The 25416-nt window shown below is 38.6% G+C and overlaps 1 protein-coding gene across 4 annotated transcripts in view; it reads left to right on the forward strand.

Annotated features, from left to right (window-relative positions):
- The window catches only part of GSTCD (glutathione S-transferase C-terminal domain containing), a 148341-nt gene that overhangs the window by 15685 nt on the left and 107240 nt on the right, over positions 1 to 25416 (forward strand). For all 4 annotated transcript variants that reach the window (XM_065597664.1, XM_008170109.4, XM_065597663.1 and 1 more), the window contains 4 exons: positions 2877 to 3308; positions 7090 to 7569; positions 16854 to 17108; positions 18296 to 18389. In XM_065597664.1, coding sequence (XP_065453736.1) covers positions 2898 to 3308; positions 7090 to 7569; positions 16854 to 17108; positions 18296 to 18389 — 1240 coding nt within the window. In that variant the 5' untranslated portion in view covers positions 2877 to 2897. The remainder of the gene's footprint in view (positions 1 to 2876; positions 3309 to 7089; positions 7570 to 16853; positions 17109 to 18295; positions 18390 to 25416) is intronic.

Consider the following 25416-nt stretch of genomic DNA (forward strand, 5'->3'; position numbering starts at 1 on the left):
TCGATATAACGCGGTTTCACGTATAACGCAGTAAGAATTTTTTGGCTCCCAAGGACAGCGATATATCGGGGTAAAGGTGTACTTGTTTTTGGCCACCATGCCCTTCACATTTTTAGAACCTGATTAATCCTCTCTCATATTATTTTTATTCATAGATTGGAAGAAGAAAACAAACTTAGGCCGGAATAGGTTGTTGTAATTTAAGTATAGGTTGTTGTAATTTACAGTTTAATTATAAATAGGTTATTTGGAAAAAGAAAAATTTATGTAATTAAAAATCCATTTTTTATTATTTTTTTAATTATTGAATTTTTCTGCACTGGGCTTTAAGAAAAACAATGTCCTTTTTTCAGGAATAAATCAAAATGGACCAAGGTTTAATACAAATAAAAATATTTTAATATAATTATATCAAGATCACATGTATGGAGGAAGTAGACTTTGTAATTATAAATTACAGCCAGTTATTTAGTTTCCTAATTTATACTGCTTCAGGGGCAGTCTGGATTAAAGGCCTGATGCTGGAGCTCACAAGGATCATCCCCTGACGAAACACACTGTCTGCTATGGATGATGCTGAGCAATAGGTAGTTACATGTCCACTCGGGCAACCAAGTCAGTTTGCCCCAGTTCCTCATCATCGGACTGCCATAAGGCTCAGTATTTGCGCTGACTGTTTTCAATGTTTACATGAGCGACATGCCTCCAACGAAGTCGTGCAAATTTGCATATGCGGATGACCTTCCCTGGCAACTCAAGCTGCCACCTTCAGTGACATCAAGTCCACCTTGAACAGGGACCTGAACACCATAGAGGAATATTTCTGGAAATGGAGGCTCAAGCCAAATCCTCACAAAACAGCAGTCACTGCATTCCATCTTGATAACAGGAATGCTAAACACACCCTGAAAGTGACCTTCTGCGGCAACAGTGTGTGACATGACCTCACTCCGACCAATCTCAGAGTGAAGCTGGACCACACGCTAACCTCCCACGACCATCTGAAGAATGTAGCCGCCAAGACGAAGACAAGGGTCAACCTGGTCCAGAAACCGGCAAGCACAAGCTGGGGAGCATAAGCATCAGTGTTACAGACATCAGCGATGGTCCTTGTGTACTCTGTAGCCAAAGCCTATGCACCGGTATGGACCAGAAGTAACCATACTTGACTTATTGATGTCCAACTAAACACTGCAGTGCGGTGCATCACTGGAACCCTCAACTCGACCCCAACACCTTGGCTGCCAGCGCTGTCGCACATTGCGCCGCCATCCATTTGCCATGATGCCATAACCCTTCAGAAATTTCAGAGGATCATGGAAAATGAACATTTTCCCATCCACCAGGACCTTAACAATGTCCTTCACCTCTGCTTGAAGTCACACAAGCTTTTTTTGGACCCACGCATTTAATCATCAACAATGCAGCTTCAACCCTGATGAAGCTTACGAAGCTGAATGGAATTCACAAGAAGTCACAAATAAACACCGCATGAAAGACCTCATGCAGAAGATCTCTGGCTTCAATCTCCCACAAAGGTTATGGGTAGCCTTAAACTGTATCCGCACAAACCATGGCAGATGCGGATACTTGCTGCAATAATGGAAAATTAAAGACTCTCCAATGTGTGACTGTAGTCACCCAGAACAGACCATGGAACTCAATGCCCAGTTCACAAATATGAAGGAGGCATTGCCAGCAGTACACTCTGCTACTCCAGATGCAATTATCTAGCTTAACTATCTAAACGTAAAATTATAGTTGTTGCTCTACATTTACCTCAGCCATACGAAGAAGAAGGGGCAGAAGAAATTTGGAAAGGATAGGAGACAATTGGGAAGTCAAAAGAATCTAAACCAGCAGTTCTCAAACTGTGGGGTGAGCCTTCCAAGAGACATGTGGGAATGTGTCAAGAGAGGCATGAGCTGTGTGTTTTGTTTTGTTTTTTAAGTACTCTGGCTGTCAGCTTCAGGTGGCTGGGGCTTGTGCAGAAGGACCAGGCACACTCAGGAGGCAGGGATAAAGGGGACAGCTGGAACCCTGCCACCTTAGCCCAGGCTCTCCTCCTCCTCCCCCCAATCCCTCACCTGGAGGCGGTGGGGCTCTGTCTGTCAGCCCCCGAGGTGGCAGGAGCACTACAGAAGTAAGGGTAGCAATGATGCGTTAAGTCTGCTGTGAAAAGTTATATTGACGAATATCACTTTCCACATTGCTACCATTACTTCTGTGTTGCTTCTGGTGTGGCGCTGCCTTCAGAGCTGGGTGCCCAGCCAGCAGCCTCTCTGCTCTGCCTTCAGAGCTTGGTGGTGATGTATGTACTTGGGGAGGAGGGCGTAAACAAGTACAGACACAAAGAAGGGTCAAATAAGTTTGAGAACCATGTCTAGACCCATTTCTGACAGTTCAGTCATGATCAGTTTGTTTTCTTTCATGACAGATAACTGCTAATATATTCCCTCAAGCTTTTGGGGGTGAGCATCTATTAACAGAGAATAGATGAGTTTAAATGCAGAATGGATGGCTTAATACTGTGCCTTTTCCACACTTAGGCCTTGATAGTGCAAATACATACACATGAGTAGACCTGTGTGAATACAGCTAGAGGATTGGGGCCTTAGTCATTGAGTGTGAGTGGGGCTCATTTATGAGGTGTTAAATATATATAAATACACATCTGGATTCACTTATATCTCAGAGGGGACTGCAGTACACTTCTTGTTATTTCAACTGGCAAATATTTAAAAGAACGCTTGTCTCAAGTTAAAATCACCTGTCTCAAACAGGTGCAACGGTCATTATTTCAAGTCTTTAAAAACAAAAACAAAAAACCGTAAATGCTATATTCTTTATAAATATTATTCTGATTTCTATTTCAGGTACTTCAGCTCTGAAGGAAAATGAAAGGCGGGGTTACTGAAGAACATCTGTACCTGGCGTACTCCCATCAATTTGAAGATTGCATCTTTCCTCTCCACACATCAATATCCTTGTTTTTGCTGTCCTACTGTGACTGCAAATTATTCAAAGTTTTCTTAGTGCCTGCTAGTGACAGTACAGATGACCAGTTATTTGGCAAAGCACAGCCTGATGACCTAGAGGTCCACTTCATCTCAAGGTGTCAACTCCCTTTGGTTGTCCAGAGTTGCTGTTTGCCTGCTATAGTTGAAGAAAATGGCAAATTCTGTCGAGCTGGTCTTTCTGTTGTGTTGAGGCACATAATACAGAAAACATATGAGGTAGATCCATCAAAGAAGTTGGTTTTGGAACTTTTGGGGTTTAAAAAGACGTGCCTAAAAGCCTGTGCTGAAGTGAGTGCATCTTTTTCTGTTACATATTTAAATATGGTTAATACTAAAAATTGGGTTTTAATGTGGGTGTCTGCTGGAATATCCAGTTAAGATATTTTATCATACGGTTTCCGATTGTTGGTACAACAGTGGCTGTATTGATTCTGGTGAATGGTAATGATTAAAAAAAAAAACACCCTAAATATTTAACAGACTATAAGTAGTTTAAGATTAAAAATATAGGCCAGATCCTCAGGTGGTATAATGTAGTGTAGTTTCATAGAAATCAATGGAGCTATTCCATTTTAGACCCATTGAAAATCTGCTGTTATCTGTTTTAAAAGAAATTCAGTTTACTTTTTATCTGCCATGCTCAGATTTTAGGATTGTGTGTGAGAGCTGGTGTTATTACTCACCTCTAAATCAAATCAGTGAATTGTATTCTTTATACACAGGTGTACAGGATGACATCAGTTCTTCTAAGATAAATACAGAATCCTGAACTAAGGGCTTGGAAAGTGTGTAAAAGAGAAGATAATATTTAAATCTAGTTACATAGTAGTGTAGGTCCAGAACCAAGCTTATGGGCTACATGTGCTAGGAAAGGCTTGATAATTTACAACTCGAGCCAGTCTAGTTCTAACATTTAAAAAGTTAAATGTAACAACAAAACCCCTTTGTTTTGTACCATAGAAAGTGAAAGGTACTGCTGTGCAAAAAAAATCCAATAAACGAAAATCCAGGTAATGTAGGTAGGGGGCAGAACATGTTCAATGAAGAGCCCACTCCATACATCCCAGAAAGGGAGGTCAGGTACTCTAAGCTGTGAAACTCTTTAATGCCATTTAGAAATTCCGTGTACTCATTTACTTTTTCAATATGAATGTTATTTGTCTACACCATCTTATTTAAAAGATCTGCTTATTTGTTCACAACTTTAAAAAATAATACCTTCTTAAACTGTTCCTACATATATTCTGTCATAAGGTAACCTTTAGTTCTGGTCTGTCCAGTGACCTGAGCTCTTTCAAGTTTAATTGTATAATAACCCTTTGCCATGGCCATATTTACTCTGGACCAAATTCTGTGACATTAATTTGTTCTATCACCATGAAATATCCTTCATTCCTATTCCCCAAAACAACAAATACAACTGTTGCTTATGAAAATACTCATTGATGTAAAATTTATTGTTGCTTATTTTCAACCCTGATTATTTTTGAAGATGGGTTTTTCATTATTGTACACTCTCCAGGTGCCCTAGCTCCACGCTCTGCCTTTGGCTCCCATAATGTTGTCCAGATAGTCCAGCACAGATCCTCCTTTTAGTTCTTAGTGGTCTTCCGCAGCTTATCAGGGCCGTGGCTGCTCTGCTATTCTCCACCTTCCTTGGACAAGCCTATGCTTCTGTCTCCTCTACTCCCCGGCTACACGCTGGACCAGCCTCCTGCTTGCTGCGTAGGTCCAGGATTCATTACAGGGAGCATACACTAATCTAATTAATTTCTTCTTGTGAGGAAAACTGCAGGGCAATAGACAGCTGCAGGCAGTTCCCAGTAGCACAGTTTGACAAAAAGTAAACAAAATGTTGGGTTTCTGGCTGCAGCAAAATATTGAATTCCATAGCATCTTGGGAAAATGCCAGATTATGCAGCCACGTAATTGTGTAGTCTTAGCTTTCTGCTTTAGATGGATGGGACAGTTCATGTTCAAACTATTATTTCAGATTTTCGGCAGATAGATGACACTACATTGGTTTACACTTGGTGCACATTTTAGAGGTTTTGTCTACAACCATAAAGACTGGAAATGATATTTCTTTTTAATGAGAATGCAGTTCTGCAATAAATTTAATGGCTGTGGAATATGCAGGGCCTTGCCCTGAGAAAGATAAAATACTTCAAGCACATAATCTATTAGGTTCCGATCTCCTGTATACCTTGAACATCCAAAACTCTCTTTGAAGCCAGTAGGTATCAATGAGGCTGTATAAACTGAAGTTAGTACCCATTTTGGGTTTGCAAGGAATGAAAGATCAGATCTTAAATTTATAATCCCAAAACTGGGGATAAAATTATTGAAAATGCCTAAGTCCCATTTACAGAATAGATTTAGGTACTTAGGGTCTTAAATTTCATTAATGGGACGGGTTTTTCTAAGTTAGTTAGGTGCTTTTGAATTTTTTTCCCTGGATCTCAATTTTGTTAAACCTTTCCATGGGTAAGCCCCTTCATTCCATTCATTACTACATTTTATCCTCCTTTTACATTGGTATAGTTCCTTTGAAATGCCATTATAATTGTGTAAAACTAGAGTAATATAATTTTAATAATTTAACCTTTAATTTTAATACATTTTAAATTACATACACTCCTAAAATTTGGTATTTTAAGGAATCAAGAAATTTAAACAATAACCCAAGAGACCAAACAAAAAATAGTTGCCTTGTAGAAAGGGTCTTTAACTAATGATCAAGCTAAATTGTACTGGCAAGATTGGGCTACTGTAAACCATTCTAAGAAGTGGAGTTGTCCACTGAGCATAGTACTTGGTGCAGATTTGACTAATAATAAACTTGTACTTCCTAATTATTACTGTTGCTAGTTCAAGAATATGTACTCTTATCAGTGTTTATATATAAACAAAGGATGTGGAGAGCTTTTTGTTCTGTCATTTGAAGTGTTAAGGGACTTTTTTTTTCCACTTGTAGTACAGGTAAGAATTGGATTTCACTGATATAAGATTATTTAGAGATATTTTGGGGGGAAAAAAAACAAGGACACAGGTAAAGATCAAATTTTGGCTTGATATATGGTGCGATTCCTAAAAAGGGGCAGCATTTAAGTGTGTAGTTTGCAGACTAATACAAATACATTGGGGCAACAATTTCCATGAAAATCCATAGCATCCCAATGAAAAGAGTTTATAATCTGAGATTATGCAACTAATTTTGTGTGTGTGTAGAGAGATGTTGCAATGGTGAAAGAGTGATAGGAGTGAATTAAGAGACTCTGCTAAAGAAGAGTATTTGATGCCATAAATTCTGGATTATTGCACCAGTGAATAAATCAAACAAGAGGAGACGTTTGAGTTTAAAGACAGTTGTAAAAAACTTAAGTAGAAATAATGGAGGAAAGTGAGGAAAGTGGGGAAAGAATTAGAAAAATTGGAATTTTGTTAAGATATCATTACAGTTGGACTCATATTTCTTAAATTTCTGCCATCACAAGCAGAAAAGCATTCCCAACATTGTGTAAAACATTTCTGAAATATATTTTCTGTAAAATAAATGGCATTTGTGGGATTCATTGATGGTGCGATATTCCGTTTTTACTGGCACTCATTTGAGATGACCAATGTAATTTAGTCATGGCTTCATCTCTTCTGGATAATACAGCCATCCCAAATTGATGCCGATAAGACATTTATACCACACCAGACCACCATTAATTCTTTTTATATATAAAATTTAGTTTCCAGACTTATAATGGAAATTAGTCTATTAAACCCTTAATGTAAACTAACAAAAGCAAGGAAATTCAGAGAGCTTAAACTTCATGCTGTTCACCTAAAACAATGTAGCATGCATATGTATATGTGTGTGTGTGTGTATATAACTTGAATTTCTGACATTGCAAGTACACATGGGAAGGGGTGTGTGTGCGTGGCATGTTAAGGATGGAGTTTCAGCCTTTACATGGAAGCTCTTTACAGGATTTAAATCATGCCCTTAATTTTGAATTTCTGCATTATAATCCAAACAGTTCTAATGAGACTGTGCTTGTTTATGTTTATATGACAGGTTAGTCAGTGGACCAGACTTTGTGAGATCAGCATCCCTCAGGCTGTTGAGAGCTTATTGAATGCGTCTCCCGATCAGTGTCAGGCCATTCCACCTGAGGTTTTGCTTCTTGAGAAGAAGCTAGGAGAACCTGTCAGAGTGCACAATGATGACAAAATCCGAAGGCAGAAACTTCAACAGCAAAAGGCAGGTGATAAGACTGCAGCACCTGCCCTCGCTAAAAGAGCAACAAAAAATCTTAGCCCAAAAGAAGGAACAATAGTGGAAATCAAAGACCAAGAAGAACGTGCAAGTTTGGAACTGAAAGTAGCTTTCTCAAAATTAGTTGTGCAGGAAATACCTGCTACAACCAACAGGGAGCCCTCTCACATCAGGAAAACAAAAACCTCTGATCTCCCACCTCTGGAGCATGTTTTTGCTGAGGGGCTTTATTTCACTCTGGCAGATGTAGTGCTTTTGCCATGCATCCATCAATTCTTGGTAAGAAAACAGCTTCTGTAGTTAATAGTGTCCATATCTGTTAGAGTCTGAAAAGTTACACAACTACTTGATATAAGACACAGTCAAGCAAAGTATTTACTGTGTAACCCTACACGGTACAAAATAGTTTCCCTTAATTGGTTTGTATGTGTATCACAGGGAATGAAGAGTTTTCGATATCAATACTAAAATGTAAAATATATGAGACAGTTGTTGGTAAGGGGCCAGATGAATCCTATATATTTACTAATAGAGTGTGCTAACATATACTTCTGGTGGACAGGATGTTCAAAAAAGTGTTTCTTTTAATACTTATTTCAAGCACTTTCATTTGCCATTTATTTTTGTGCTGTGTGTCTCTTCACAATTGTCTGGGTCTGCTAAAGCATGTCACGTCTGCCATTTGAAACTCGGTTTCACTTGGTGTCTGGCTCCTTTAAGGGGAGATGGGGCCAGCCACACTTATGCCATAATTAATTAGCTGTTTCCCAGACTGAGAGGGTGGGACTAAGGAGGTTTAGGTGATACTTAATGGACACCAGGCCACGTAAGAGGGCTAAGAAAGCTCAACTTGGGAGGAACCACAGAGAGCGGGCAGGCTTCTTCGGAAGGTTCTGAGTGAGGGTCGGCAGTAGACTGAGGGGACTTCAGGGAAGTAGTCTTGGACTCAGGAGTCTATCACAGAGCCTCACAGAGACGCTGAGATGGTGCTAGAAACTCCAGGGAAGAAGTCTGAGAGTTAGGGCTCTATCCTAGAGCCAGAGACTTTAAAGATAACCTGGAAACTGAGCCCGGGACAGGCTAGAAAGGAGTCCAGGTGGGGAGAAAGTACTTTCGTTTGTTGGGACTTAATTTGGACTTCCTACCTCAAAAGAGAATTGAGGTCAGAATGACCCAGCTGAAGGACTGAGCCACATGACCTGCCAGGAGAGAGAGAAAATCCTTGGGAGGAGGAAACTGAGGCAGGGAGTTCCTGCAGAGTCATGGGGCCAGAGATGCTCCATGACACTCAGGTAAAAAGCTGTGACATCCCAGACAGTAGCCTCTTCCATACCTGAAGCTGCGTACCGAGGAGAGGGGGAAGCAACAGGCTGGGGATCAGTTGTGATCCAATCAGAGGGGTGTGACAGGTGAGAGCACTACATGGAAGATAAAAGGAGTCTAATCTGGGGATCAGGAGCTCCATGCGCTCAAATAATCTTAATTTTGCCCCTCACGCTGAGGATACCTCCAAATCAGGAGATACTTCTATTTTCAACAAAACACATCTTTATCTCATCCATTACACCAAACAGTTACCATAAATCTAACTAGATTATTTTATGCTTGTTAATAACTGATTCTACCCTGCTGTAACATTTAAACCTAACTTCATCTTTACATAGCTACAGTAAACAATTCCTGTCTTTAAAACCAGACACAATTGACAGAAGGAGACGTGTGTGTATCTTTACTGACGGTAATCAGATTCAGAACAGTCTTATGAGACAATTCCCCAGAAATAGTTAGAATTTCAAAGTGTTTTAGTAGGGATTGTCTTGCCTAGGAAAAGTGGTCAAGTTTAGGTCTGGCTTAACTAAAATGTGCTAGTTAAACCTGACCTTAAACTCAATCTTTTTCCTACTATAAATGGAAGGTAATACTTTGTAGTTTTAATCAGCTGGTTGAGTTGTAGCCTAAGCAGTGTGAATATTTACTAAAGTTGAATGCATCCACTTTATGATAATGGAATCTGTATGCTCTCATTAAGTCCAAAGTATAAATGGGGGGAGAATTATAAAATGAATGATTTAACAAGATGAGAAGCCAAAATCAAGATGTCTTAGGCAGCTTTTTAATGGACATTCTTTTAATGAAAGTGCATTATAATGTGGGTAAAACAAAAGTAAGTAGGAGTGAGATAGTCATAGCTGTAATTTTCCTGCACGCTAATTCTGGCAACAGCATATTGGTGGGGCAAGGCAAAATTTGATTTTGATACAGTTTTGTTGTTTCTCTTGTTTATATGAATGTTACCCTGAATTGAAACATTTTTCAGCTGAAACATGAATCTTTGTGTGATCTTTTCAGGATGTGGGTAGACATGTCTTAAAGAAAACGAATGTCTCTTAGAAAAGTGAGAGGGTTTTTTATGGAGGAAGTGAAAGGAAAGGAATGCAGAGACGACAATGGCATTTTAGTGATATAGCACCTTGTCTTTCCTTTCACACAGCAAAACTTAAGTGTTATTCAAGTATCATCCAATGGCAAACTTCCTCAGAAGTTAGTATTAAAGTTTGACCTCTAGTAGTCTCTAATTTCTTGATTTCCTTGGAGCTAAATTTTCAGATTTTTTTTGTCTTTAAATATTTCCTTTTATAATACCTGATTCATTTTGACTTCTGACGGCGAGATTGTTTGTTCTCCTTTAAAAAAATTTTATACCTAATTTTTCTTTTTTACTATTCTATCATTATTGGGCACTTCCTGGTACATTTCCTGTGAGGCGGAGGAAATATTCCTTTGGCTCTGTTGTGGCGATGCCACTGGTTTATTACTTGTCCAAGATTGGTTTTGCAACAAGTACACTACTGTAGCACTTGTTGCTAAGATGTCCATATGTAGGATGTCCTGAGACAATCATTTTGAGGGGTTAAAACTAAGAGATTGTCTATGCTGGGATTTCTTTGCATCAGTTTAGCTTTACCATTGAAACCAAGATAAACCATACCTCTGCAAGTCACTTTTTACACTAGTGCAGCACATCCACACTATGGGTTTGTATTGGTGCAGCTATGTTGGTGTAATTATCTGGTGCCAAAACAATCCCATGTAGACAAGATGCAAAGAGGCTTCAGGGTTAACAGCCCATTGAGTTGAATGGAAGCAGCTCTATTATAGACAAATCGTGCCAACTCCACTGATTGCAGAGATCCCTCTTTCACTGTATATAGTTGAGTAGGGTGGCATGATGGCACAGGGCAGGAGGGCACAGAAAAACATGGGCAGAGTTAAGGAAGTGGACATCTTTGTGCCCAGTGGGGACACCTTGGATAGTGAGATGTTAGCAGTGTCTTGGGTGCAAGGGGTGAGTGTAATCCACCACGATTGATCCGTCATATGCCCTCTGTGATTTGGCAGTTGTAGTAGTTGCTCTTCATCAGGAAAATATTAGAGAATACGCTGACTCTAGACATAAATTTATTCTCTATTTCTTGCCCAAAAGGTTTTATATCGTCATTTATTTTTACTCTTTGAGTAATTCTAGCACAGCACTTACCCTGTATTTCATTTTCAGGGAATGCACTCGAATGACAGAGGTGAGGAAATGAGAGAATTGTAGCAGCCCCACACATATAAAATGCACTTGAAAGAACATAGCAATGATATCTGTTTCATTGGTGATGTTCAGTATTTATACTTCAGGAAAGTTTGATATCTGAACTGTCAATGAATGCCTGTCCGAGTTTGTTGCCAAAAGGAGAGCTCTGTGAGTTTAGGCTTTGTATTTTGCTAATTTTTCTGCTGGTGGCTGAAAACAAAAGCAGTTCTGGGAGAACATACTGTCAATCGGGTTCATAGAAGTAATCTCCAAAATCAAGATAAGCACTTACTCAAATTGGTATGTGCAGTAAAACCCGCTATATAGCTTTTCTTGGTAAAAACATAATCTCCAGATGACTGTGTGCGTTGTCACAAGAATTTTCCACCCAAGAGTAGCAGTAACGTTGTTCCTTTGAGTTGTGAAGAAGTTATTTTACAGTAGACTCCAGATTAGAAATACATCAGTGTTTTTTTGTTTTTGTTTTGCAACCATAGTTAATTGAGGATTATCAATTACCTTTATAAGGATTGTTTCAACCAATAAAAGCTACAAAGCAAAATGTTTTCTTAATATTTTAACAACGATCAGACCTTCCAGCCTCATTCATTTTTCTAAATAAGCCTAGCATAATTTTTTATGATTGTTTGACTTATTGATGGGAAGGATTCTGGATCAGATGCTCTGTGGATTTCAGTAATCCAGTAAAACCTGTCTAAAGAATTACAGTATGTATTGCTGGAAGTTATATGTTTATTTGCTGCTTCTGTATGGCCTTAACCTTGTGCAGCTTGTGAGTCCTGTGTGAACAGTTGCATTTAATTAAAGGTGCGGCCCCAGAATTCTTGGCAAAAATAACAAAACAAAAAAACCACCTCAAACAAACAACCCTAACATAGATATAGTACACCTGCCATAGCAAAACCACCGTTCTCTGAGATGGGCATCTTGCTGCTGCTCCATTTTATATATTGTGCATTTATGTTGCCTTTTTTTAGATCGCACCAAAGATAATGATCTAAAACTGTGTTTTCAGGTGCTTATGGTTTAAATAAAAAACTAACTCTGGGGTGGAACATGGTGAGGCTACCTCACTTACAGATGCTGTCTCTCCTACTGCTCTATCACCCATATTTGATAACTTATAACACAGTTTTGCCCAGCCCTTTATTGTATTGAATCCAGTTGTTACACTATTGTGGACAGAAACAGCAGAGTTGAACATCCATCTTAAAATGCACCTGACCACTTACACTAATAGGGTGACCCAGACCACATTTAGACTATACCTTTTTCAATCATTGATTTTGTAGTTGCTAGTTCTTTACACTTCATCATTATTTTTACCTTTAAATAAAGAGCTTCAATGGTACATGTTTAAAAAGTACAACATGGCAAATATTAACAAGTCATAACTAATTACCAATATAAACAGAATGAGGCCAAAGACTGGTTTTTAATATACTTGTTCCATTTATACTGTTTTCTCAAGTTTAGCCTTATTTAGCAGTTATTCTTTTTATTAATTGTAGCTGTTAAATTTAAAGCAGTGCTCCAGGGCGGGGCTGCGCACTCCAGCGGATCAAAGCAAAGTTCGATTATAATGCGGTTTCACCTATAACGTGGTAAAAATTTTTGGCTCCCGAGGACAGCGTTATATCGGGGTAGAGGTGTATTGTGTTTGATCTGGGAGAGAAACACACATAATTCAACTCTTATTGTCAAGTAGAAAAGCTAATGTTAGAATTGTTTTCTAAAGACAATTTCCTCAGCGAAGTAAATCTTTTCCTACACATGTTCTAAATGCGTGGACATATTTTAATATTTAATTAAATATCTTGATACTTTTTAGTCTTGTCTTTGCACTCTAGTTATTACTAATTACTTATGATTAATTTGTAAGAACAGTACAAAAAACACTGATAAACTGTATGTTTTTTTGAGCATTTGGTAAGTGTCCTTTACCAATTCCTGCATCCAAAACACACACACACACGCTGTATTTCTTGCATGTTATTTCTTTGCTGCCTTTGTTTACAATCATAATTTACGGTCTTCTGTTTGGTAGCATAATCATTTCCATGGCAACAATGCATAGTATCTCACAGGCCAATGACCTCCTAATTTGGCTAATCTAATTTACAAGAAGGGCTAGAATGGTAAGACATCTTGTAGAGAGAAAGACTTGGAAAAATAGATTCATTTAAATATATAAAAACACTGTTACATTTCCATTTTTTTCAACATCTGCCAAGTTGTTGATCTAACTCAAATAGCTTGAGAAAAGTTTGTCCACCATTCAACTTCATTTTCTTTAGAACTATTAAATGATTGTACCCTAAAGTTTTACAGAATTAAAGTCATAGCTCAAGGTTTTGTTTTCCTGCACTTTTTAAAATAATTTTTAAATCGAGGAATATTTTCTGAAGGAAAGCTATTTTACATCTCACTGCTTTAAAAAAAAAAAAAAAAAAGCCCAAACACTCTGACATCTCTGTAGATAATGTTGTTTTGGTTAAGCTTTTTTTTTTTAAATATTCTTTGTCTTCTCTGCTATAGTCTCCTTTTTCTCATTGCTGCAGCTGCAAGAAGACAGAAAGTTTGGCAGTAATAGAGCAGACTGGTGGCAGATCCAGAGGAGAAGAGGGTAGAATTGGAGGTGCTGCAGTGGTGGAGTAGAGTAGCAGGTTCTAGGGCTCTGCGGGATCAAGGGGGAGCAGTTATGGCAGCTCAGTGAGTCATTACTTTTTCCTGGTGGCTGATACTTTGTTCTCTAGAACTTCAATTTTTATGGAGGGGGAAAAAAAAATCTAGTCCCTTTGTCTGCTCAGGGAAGTAGCAGAAAACAATGAGATGTGGAAGGAAGAAAACTGAGGGGTAAATAAAGAATAAAGACTAGGAGAAAGTGGAAAGGGGGCACAATGTGTCAGTGTGGAGAGAACCAAGGATGACAGGAGGCAAGAGAAGGATGCGTGACACCAACAAACTGATATAATTGATCTCTCTGCAAAATGGCCAAAATCTCAAAGATTATTGCTTGTAGAAAGCATAGATGTTCTGAAATTCACTTTCTGTCTTAATGATGTAGGAATTAATATTAGGGTTGTCAAGTGATTAAAAAAAGTAATCGCACGATTAAAAAATGTAATTGCACGATTAAACAATAGAATACAATTTATTTAAATATTTTTTGATGTTTTTTACATTTTCAAATATATTTGTTTCAATTATAACACAATACAATGTACAGTGATCACTTTATATTTATTTATTACAAATATTTGCACTGTAAAAAACAAAAGAAATAGTATTTTTCAATTCACCTAATACAAGTACTGTAGTGCAATCTCTTTATCATGAAAGTTGAACTTACAAATGTAGAATTATGTACAAAAAAAAACTGCATTCAAAAATAAAACCATGTAAAACTTTAGAGACCACAAGTCCACTCAGTCCTATTTCTTGTTCAGCCAATTGCTCAGACAAACAAGTTTGTTTACATTTGCACCAGATAATGCTGCCCACTTCTTGTTCACAATGTCACCTGAAAGTGAGAACGGGTGTTCTCACGGCACTGTTGTAACCAGAGTCGCAAGATACTTACATGCCAGATGTGCTAAAGATTCATATGTCCCTCCATTCTGGAGGACATGCATCCATGCTGATGACTGGTTCTGCTCCATAACCATCCAAAGCAATGATTTTCTTTTTTGGTGGTTCGGGTTCTGTAGTTTCCGTATATGAGTGTTGCTCTTTTAAGACTTCTGAAAAGATGCTCCACACCTCATTCTTCTAAGATTTTGGAAGGCACTTCAGATTCTTAAACCTTGGGTTGAGTGCTATAGCTATCTTTAGAAATCTCATGTTGGTACCTTTGTTGCGTTTGGTCAAATCTGCAGCGAAAGTGTTCTTAAAATGAACATGTGCTGAGTCATCATCCTAGACTACTATAACATGAAATATATGGCAGAATGTGGGTAAAATAGAGCTGCAGACATACAATTTTCCCCTCAGGAGTTCAGTCACAAATTTAATTAATGCATTATTTTTTTAATGAGCGTCATCAGCATGGAAGGATGTCCTCTGGAATGGTGGCTGAAGCATAAAGGGGCATACAAATGTTTAGCATATCTGGCATGTAAATACCTTGCAATGCCGGCTACAAAAGTCCCTTGTGAACGCCTGTTCTCACTTTCTAGTGAGGTAAATAAGAAGTGGGCAGCATTATCTCCTGTTAATGTAAACAAACTTGTTTGTCTTAGTGATTGGCTGAACGAGAAGTAGGATTGAGTGGACTTGTAGACTCTAAAGTTTTGCATTGTTCTATTTTAGAGTGCAGTTATGTAACCAAAAAAAAAAAAAAAAAATCTACATTTGTAAGTTGCACTTTCATGATAGAGATTGCACTACAGTACTTGTATGAGGTGAATTGAAAAGTACTGTTTCTTTTGTTTATCATTTTTACAGTGCAAATATTTGTAATAAAAATAATATAAAGTGATCAGTGTACACTTTGTATTCTGTGTTGTAATTTAAATCAATGTTTGAAAATGTAGAAAAACATCCAAAAATATTAAAATTTCAATTGATATTCTATTGTTTAACAATGCGATTAAAACTGCGATTAATCGTGATTAATTTTTTTTAGTTAATCGCACGAGTTAACTGCAATTAATGAACAGTCTTACATAATATTACTTATTTGCATTTTGGTCCTACCAACTGACCTTTGCAAAATCCTAGATCCATTGCTGCCCCATCATTTTAAAATCAATTTAAAATGAATAGATTGTTTCAGTACAGATTATTTGATGGTGCAAAATAAAAATTACAGACTAGTAATTTAAAAATCCAGATACAGCCAGTTCCAAACACGACAAGGTCTTTTGTCTGATTTTGGCATTAAACCCTTCCTTGTTATTTACACTCATAGTAAATTCTCCCAAGAGTTTATTCACTGTGACCTTATCCTATGTAATGCATCCTATGCATTTAATTCCCATTGGCACTATCTGAATCATATGTGTAAGGAGTAGGCTGACCAGATAGCAACTGTGAAAAAACAGGACAGGGTGGGGTGTAATAGGCGCCTATATAAGAAAAAGTCCCCATAAACGGGACTGTCCCTATAAAAACGGGACATCTGGTCACCCTAGTAAGGAGAGATGTAAGCTAATTGGTTCTCATTTTAGGCCATCTATAACCACTGAAAACTAAGACTGAAATAAATTGCCCTATTTCAATGTAAATACTTGCATACCACATCTCCAAGTCAGCAGGAGAGAATGCAAGATTTCCTTTCTACCACACTTAGAAATGGCTCTGTCAAGTAAGCCTTCAGAGTTGAAATATTGTCTGTAAAATGGCTAGCACACTTTTTGAGTGGTATATAAATAACAAAATACAACGATATCTATTTTAACTATGTATCTTAGGTATTTTGAAGCCCGTTTTCCTTTCAAAATCAGTTAAAATATGAACCAGAATTAATTATGGTGAACCACACAACTTTGTTTCCTCTTCCTTTCTTCTGCTTTTTGGAATAACTAAGTGACTACTTGGTCCAAACAGGTATCACAAGGATTTTGGTTGACCATTCATACTTTACTTTTCACTATTTAATCCTGGATTCTTCTTCTGCACCCTTTTAAAGCAGAAACATCATTACAAACCAAAGTTATAACTGTTATAGTAGGAAGACTCCCAGGGGCCAGACTCATAATTATGATCCAGTATTTGGGCAACACAAAGATGTTACAGAATCTGTCTGCAAATAGACAGCGAAAAATTCCAGATTTGGGGGGAAGGGAGGCTTCCAGGTGGTGTGAAGTCAGCTTCTGCCCCATCCATCTGTCCAACAGCATCCATAACATGTTGGGGGAAAGGGAGGAGCAGAGCTTTGCTCTATAGTACAGCTCTTTTCTTCTGTGGATTGAATGCAAAAAATTGCAGTACTAAGTAAGGTTTTTGCTTTATTGTCTAGGTTTTCATCAAGAAACACAACAAAAAGCTATTAGATTTGCCTCTGATATCCAGTTGGTACCATAGAGTTCAGGAAGTGCCTGGAGTAAAGAGTGCGGCTGCCAAGTGCAATATGCTGTTTCTCCAATTTCCAGATTTGCGGTCTTTCCCAGATGAGCAGCTAAGAGACTTCCATACAATTCCTGATGACTTAGAGGAAGAACATGAAGATTATCAGTTTATAGGCGGTCCAAGGCCAACCATGACAAAGTTAATGGTAATTCAGCATTTTCATTTATTATTTTTAATAATAATAATAATAATCATCATATTATTATAGTTCTGCCTGAATTTAGGATAGTACAGATCTCTAAATAGTAACTAATTAGAAGTGCTTGGAAAACACCATTGGAAGCCTTCATCAGCTCATTAAGGGCTACCTGTATATTCTGACTTCTCTCTGAGAACTATTGAGCTATAATTTTTTATTTATATATTGTGGCAAAGTACCTTCTTCTCCTCAGCAGGCTCAGTCCTTTTTAGCCTTGGAGACCCAGGCTTGGGCAAAGCAAATCCTTGTAGGTAGCACAGGGTCTGGCTATTCCTTCCCTCAGTCAGTCCCTTGTGCTTGTTTATCTTCCTTTCTGGGGACAGAGTGCGGCCCTCCTTGCTGGAAGGGTTCAGAGCCTTGCTGCTCCTAACTTACTGGCAGCTTCCCTGGTTCTCTCACGCTCTCTCCCCCCCCCCCCCCCTGCCAGGGAGGGTTTAAAAAGTTCCCAAGCAGTTGGAGCCAGCTGAACCTAATTACTTCCCTAGTAACCCCTTGCCCAGCTGAACCTTATTTCTCCATGGTTCTCTCTCTTCAGTGGCTTGGGAGAGGCCTTTTTAACCCCCAGGGACTGATTACTACCCCCTCCCCCCCTCCTGTTTGTAGCTGTTTGTCCTGGGTTTGCCACAATATATTTTTGTTGTTTAACTTCTGAATAAAAAATGATAAAGTTTATGATCGGAGGAAACTAGATGCTAAAATTATTAAAGTACACATTGGTATTGGCATATATATATATATATATATATATATATATTATGAAACAAAACAAAACAAAATTAGGCTGTTATAGAACCAAAAATAAAATGCTGCTTTGGTATTTCGTTTTAATATTCTGTCTTCTATGATTTTTTCAGTTGTTTGTTCAGAGCTATGAGTACCTGGAGACGCAAAGAAAATGTAAAAATCTCCATTCGTTTCTGCATAAAAGATATAGGAAGATGAAAGCCAAAGAAAATATAACTGTATGGAATGGAATGGCAGTAGTCCAACCATGTAGCTAAGGGATCTTAGAGCCTGATCCTGCACCATTAAAGTCGATGGGAACTTTGCTACTGACTTCAGTGGGCATAGGCTTAAACCATAAGGCCTGTTTGAATCTGTCTTTGAGAGATCAGTTCTTTTCTTACCCACAGGAAAGCGGTATTGAAGCAAAGTTTTCTCCTCATCCCTGCCCTAGGTGGACCCTAGATTGGAACAGTCTACCAGCAGCAGTCAGTCCTGGAGAAGGTAGGGTCTTTCTTTTTGTATTTTCTTCAAGCTATTCGTATAAAAATATATTTCTTCTAATAAAACTACATAATGATTTTGGTAGGAACAATGGAAGTGTACAGTACTTTCCTTGAATGTATGTTTTTTTTTTCCTTCATGTCTAATGTTACATTTTCCACTGCAAGTTCATGATGGCATACTAATCAGTATTGTGAGTATTGTTATGAATTATACACTCCCCCTGAAGCATCAGCAGATTCTAGTCACTTGCAAAAAAAATCTTACATTAACTAGACTTGGAAACTTTACACCATTTTTGTCTTGTGTAGGTTTACGATTTCCTCTTCCACTCCTCCAGCACATTAGGTTGTGTTCTCTGACTTCATAGAAGAGTTGGTAGGTTTTTTTGCATGTGTACAGTTCCGTGCACCATTGGGCCCTTTAATTCTTATTCGCATCTATAAATTCCTGTGAGCTCAAATACCTGCATACTGAATTCTCCTGGGACTCTGAATGTTTTTGTCTGGTTCATGCCTCAGCAGTATTTCAGAAAATGATCTCTTCTCAGAGCCTTGACAAATGTGTTTGGAACCTCTTGAGGCAGCTAGTTACTCAGACTACAAATGTGTTTTCTTCAAGGATTCAGACTTTTTTTCCTTCACAGGAGATAGCTCCTCAGCCTGCCAGCCATAGTGTTGTTTCACAAAAATCATTGCTGTCTATTTTCCTTTTCCTCCTGTGCGCTGTGGCTAAGACAAATTTTCCTCAGATAGATAAGTAATTCTTCACGATTGTTTTACCATCACTGCTTTAAAAATAAAAAAGTAAAAAGTAAACTGCCAAACCTCCACTGGAGGGGGAGTAGACAGAAGTGTAATTCAGCCTCTCTTAAAGCATTAATCCTAATATTTCCTGGTCCACAAAACACCCCTGAACTTCTGAGTTTTATCTTGAATTTTAGAAACCTTAATTGCCACATAAAATGGAATAATTTCCAATTGCTTTAAATGCAAGCTATGAACTGGATACAGGAATAGATTGAAAAGATTTATGTTCTCTGATGTCCCTGTGATGTAATCCCAGAGGAAGTTCCCCAGACTCTCAACAGCAGGAAGAATCTGTCAGTTTAAAATGTTCTGTGTGGTCTCAAGAACTTGCTGTACATCTTCATTAAATGTATAGTTGTGGTGGCTTCCTAGTTAAGTTGGCAAGGCTTCAGTTTTGGGCAAGGCCAGAGAAAATTAGGCAGTGCCAACAGAAAATGCCCACCAAATCTTAAAAAAAAAAAAAAATCTAGGTCTTGCTTTCAACCACAAAAAAATGAACTGCTAGTGTTGGACTAGTGTTTTCTAGAAGGAAAGACTTGTGCTTTTTGGCAACTGGGTCTTTGAATTCAGAACAGGAACATAATTGTCATCCTATCCTTTCTGAGATGTACGACATCATGTCTCCAACTGATACATTATTTTATGTACCTATTTTTTTTATCTAGATTGCTTAACCCAGTGGCCAGAAGGATACAATGTGTTTGCAGGAGTGCACTAAAACAGTTTGTAATGTTAGAAGTCATGGTGACATTTTGCTGGCATCTCATCTACTATCCACTGTCTTCCAAATGGTTCATAGAATATCATGGTTGGAAGGGACCTCAGGAGGTCATCTAGTCCAATCCCTTGCTCAAAGCAGGACCAATCCCTAATTAAATCCCCAAATGGCTCCCTCAAGGATTGAACTCACAACCCTGGCTTTAATAGGCCAATGCTCAAACCACTGAGCTATCCCTCCCCCTAGTTTATGGTTACAAACTTACCATAAACTATTCATAAAGCTGTTGGAATTGCAGGGAATTTTTGTGGGAATCTAGTTCACTTACAGGCTTGCAGGTGGTGTCATGGACTTGTTCTATATCAACTGATACAGGTAGCAGGTTTTGTCTGTTCATGTCGGTTAGTAACCTCTGGAATTTTTGTATTCCCACCACTACCCTTTTGGCAATGGTTGTTCTTGAGATTCCAATTTATAGGCTGGTTTCCTGAGCAGACATTTCCAGAACATCTGGATTCCGAATGGGAATTGCATTAGGGTGTCATAAAACAGATGTTGGGACATGCCTATTCCAGATTTACAACTGCAAAATGAAGAAATACATATCCAGATAACAGGGAGTTCTCAGGGAAGGTACTCTAAAAATGATGGCCTAAGGGCATATTAGAATCTTAATGCCAGTGTAGTGCTTCTGTTTTTATGTGAGCTTTTCTAAACAGACTGTTGGGATCATGATGATGATTTTGGCCTTTTCCTGACCTTTTACCTTGCTACATAGGTGCTGGAACTCCGGGTGCTGGGAGTGCTGCCGCATCCCTGCCTCGCTAGGACCTTGGCAGTCTGCTGTCCATGGATTCTGTGTAGGCAGAGAGCACTTAAAAACAGGTCACTGGTCCTGAAGTACTTTTGTCCTTTTCATGGGCGGTTTGACTGCTGAGAAATACAACTTGTATAATAGAGTTTCTCTTAAGTCCTACATATACTACCAACCTCCAGGAAGCTAGTGAAAAGTAACATCTCTCTGTAAAAGTGGGAAAGATTTGCTTTCTTTTTTTTTTTGAAAAGCACAAACATTATCTTAGAAACTGGTTGAATGGCCAGCACACTGAAATAACAAAGTCAATCCACTTAAGACCCATAAGGACGTATACACACACATTTCCTCTTTCCATAGAAATAAGATCTCTTGCCATGTAATATTATTTTGTGATGCCCTTCAGTTCAGAAATTGGTGGCACCTGTGTTTGATGTAGGTGCGGTCCTCAAAGTCCTGACAGCCCTTAGCTGCTCCATGAATAGATTTATGGTTTATAATTTAATATATCTGTCTTCCTAAGACTGACTTTGTTTCTGGTTTCCTGCTGAGAAATTATCTTACTGGAAAGTTACGCAACTGCTTGCATTATTGTTGCCCAGTTTCTTTTAATATTTGAAGGAAAAATAACCTTTTAGATAGGATCTGTCAGCATTACACAATGCTGTTTCAGACTTCTTGTCAATGGTGGCTAGAGCTCTTGTGTTAAAATAATTTTCTAGTTTGGCTGATAAATTGCATAAAGGTGACAGGTAAAAGTTATATTAAAATATTCTAACATTTGTGAAAGTCAAATTGATTTTTTTGTTTGCTTCCTGTCTTTGAATATTGGGCTGGCAGTTTCCATTCGCACTGTATCTAGGTGGCTGATTCCTTCTTTTGGATAGGAAAATGTCTGAAGAGATGATTCATAAGGGCCATTATTTTTTGGAAGTTTCTCTTGTGCTGCATCCAGTTCTCTGGGGGGAAAAAAAGTCATAATTCACAGAGTATCCTGCCCATCCAGCTAAATCAGGGGTGGGCAAACTTTTTGGCCCAAGGGCCACATCTGAGTATGGAAATTGCATGGCGGGCCATGAATGCTCACAAAATTGGGAGTTGGGGTGCGGGGTGTGTGTGTGAGGGCTCCGGCTGGGGATGAGGGGTTGCGGGTGCTCCGGGCTGGGACCAAGGTGTTCGGCGGGAGGGAGGGGGATCAGGGCTGGGGCAGCGGGTTGGAGTGCAGGAGGGGGTTGGGGGTGCAGACTCCAGGTGGCACTTACCTCAAGCAGCTCCCAGAAGCAGCGGCATGTCCCCCCTCCGGCTTCTACGAAGAGGCGCGGCCAAGTGGCTCTGCACGCTGCCCTCTCTGCAGGCGCCGTCCGTGCAGCTCCAATGGGCCATGGTTCCCGGCCAATGGGAGCTGTGGGGGTAGCGTGCAGAGCCCCTTGGCTGCACCTACACGTAGGAGCTGGAGGGGAGAGAATATGCCACTGTTTCTGGGAGCTGTGCGGAGTGGGGCAAGCCCCAGACCCCACTCCCTGCCGGGAGCTTGAGGGCCAGATTTAAAACGTCTGGAGGGCCAGATAGCTAAATGGAGGAAGAGTGGTGTGTTTTTTTTTTTTTTTTTTTTAAGCGGATACCTTTTCCTGCTGGCATGCTTGCTGAAATAGTCACAATAATGGCATCTGCACAATGGTTATGAGTGTTTTATTCAATCCTAGTTTGCAAAAAAAGACCCCAACATTTCTAGTTTTGTATCATCTTTGGAAATATTATTTAGGGAAGGCATAGCTAGCTCACCAAGTGTGCCAGCAGTGGGAGGTTTCTGCCTCCCTTCCCTCCCAAAACAACTCTACCTTCTTTAGCAAGTTTGGTGAGGGACCCCATGGATTATGATTTCTGTACAGAACAGTGGAGCCATACTGATGAAAAAAATAGATAGGTTAGAGAACTAGTGTTGCCTTTCAATTAGATTTAGCTACCTGTTCAGCTCTGCTGTTCTGACTGTGACTACATTGTATGTCATCTGCTTTTTTACTGATGGAGACTGATTGGGGCTATATAAATTCTCAGTATTTTATTATTAGACCCTACTTGACATGGTAGGAAAACAAAGTGACTGGATGTGACAAGGTTTTAAATCTGAGTTTGAATAATGCATTTCTATTGTATAAAGTGGCTTTCAAACAGATTACTCCTGTAATTTGGTAAATAAAGTTCCTTTTATTAATGTTCATATAAATTAAGAAACGGGAGCAAATATTTCAATTCAGATACACTTTGTTTTTATCCACAGTTAATTTAATTTGCTGCCAAATAGTATTTTCATTTAATAGTATGAAAAATATACTTGGTACTAGCTTTAAACTATCTTAAATTAAACATTAATACTTTGTATTCTGTTGTGAACGTATTGAAGTTCATAAAATACATTTTTCACTACAGAAGTTTAATTGGACCACCTTGCTGTCATAGTTACTTATTACAGCAAAGAGCTTTTGATGATGGCAATACTAGCACATTTTATTTAGGTTGAAATGAATTTCATTCAGTGTTTTCTGAATGGGATTATTTACTTTAGCAAAACTAAAGATTGTAGTATTGTGATTTGAATTTCACTCACATTATATATCCAATTGTTAAATAATATTTCTAAAATAAAATTACCGGTAGGTTAATATGTATTAAGCCTTTATCACTCTTAATTGGAATGCAATTTCCAAAAGTGGTACTTTATTAAGAACAAAGTAAAGTAATATTTTAAATTTTGGATCTACTCCTTTTTATTCCTGACGTTATGTGGATTAACTTCAGAAAAGCAATTGCAGCAACCTGGTGACATTTATGAATCTTTGACCTCTGCCTTCCTCAATGACAGATTATCACAATATTTGTTCCTATTTCATGTACTGTATATCTAACCTTGCTAAGTATTTACAACTTCATGTAAATAAGGTACTCATCAGATGTATTAGTATGGCACTTGCAGGTGATGGTCATAGTAACGCTTTTAGACATTTATAAGTCTGCCATAAAGATAAAATTTAGCATACAACTTTGTCTGTTGTAAAGTTTTTGTGAATGTTACTAGGTATTCCCTGACCTATCATTTATTTAATATTCAGCTTTTCTTCCCCAGTCCACTAATTAAAATGAGGGAGCAACAGTGGAAAAATACTCATAAAATATAACTTTTCCTTTTTCTTTATATGCCATTATAAACTATTTCTGTTCTCCATTTTTGGAACCTAAAAGCATTGGCCAACATTTTAAAAAATGGGGAGGTTAAGTTGGGTTCTTAAATCCATATTTAGGCTCCTAAGTATGTTTGGTCTGAATTTTGAAAAGTGGAAGCTGACTCCTTGTTTACTATTTCATATTATTTCTTTGTATTAAATATTTATATTACTGTGGTGTCCAGAAACCCCACCGAAGACCAGATACCCTGCTGTGGTAAGTGCTGTACAAAAATAAAAGTAGACATGGTCCATACATTGCAAAATTTATAATTTAAATGCTTTTTTGCTCTTCATCCAAACTGTGCCCTTCCTCTGTCTTATTGGTGAGGCAGAGGAAGAAGAGAAGTTAATTAGAGAAATGTGAGCAAACGGACAAGATGAATTAGGCATTCAGGAACCATTGTGCCTGGTTGTGACTCCAGGATCTTTGATGTCAACTGGCAGAAGGCATAGGGGTACAGCGATCCCATGGGTTCACCAGAGCAGTCATGTAAGTTCTCAATTGAAAGCCTGTGTCACACTGGTCATAAGCATTGAGAGATGTATATATGGAATAAAAGTGAGGGGTAATGTAAGTATACTAAAAACTATGTTTTATAGGTCTGTAGTTACACTAGCTATGAGTGATCTGCTTTGTATCTTGAGACAAACTTCTCCAGACAGGAGATGGGAGATGCTTATATCCATGGTGGACCAGTATGTATTGTATGGCATACAATAGGAGTCTGTTAGCATTCTAAATCACATGCTAATGAAGAGCTGGCAGGGAATTCAGTAAGAACTTATCAGTAAGAAGTAAACATTGGGGGGACCTCTATTTTGAGGTGAACATCAGAGGTCTATTCTGGTATGTTTGAGAGTGCAGAGAGATATTTTAGCATCCTTCACCTAGGAAGTAAACTAACAGTGGGTGTTCTTCATGAAAAAGGATTCTCAGCCAAGTTTGGTTGAAAACACTGGAAAGAACTTTGGGGTGAGATAAGCTTCTTTAGACAGGGGCAAAACTTGTTATATTTAAGCTCAAGAATATGTGTTTATGACTTTGTTTTATACGTAACGATTTGTTCCTATCTCTCACTGATACTTATTTGAATCTCTATTCTGTCTTAAATACATTTCCTTTTGTTTTGTAATTGAACGCAAGTGTTGTGTGTGCTACAGGAACAGTGGTCCAAGGTAAAACTGGTTAAATGTGGCACACTGTTCCTTTGGGTACAAAGGATGTGGGTATCCAGTGATCAGAGGACATTTTGAAGGGACTCGGGGGCTGGGGTGCTTCTGTTGTCAATCTGCAAGGCAAAGACAGGGCTGGAGTAGCCTAGAGGAGAGTGCTTGAATGGCTGACTGTGCTAACAACCAGGTGGCACATGCAAGACTTCCCCTCAGGTGGTAAAGTGACTCAAACCTCTGGATGCCCTAAGAAGCACCACACTGGGCATTATAGCCCAGTAATTCTGAACAGATT

Source organism: Chrysemys picta, chromosome 5, assembly GCF_011386835.1.
Source record: "Chrysemys picta bellii isolate R12L10 chromosome 5, ASM1138683v2, whole genome shotgun sequence".
NCBI classification, from domain to species: domain Eukaryota; kingdom Metazoa; phylum Chordata; order Testudines; family Emydidae; genus Chrysemys; species Chrysemys picta.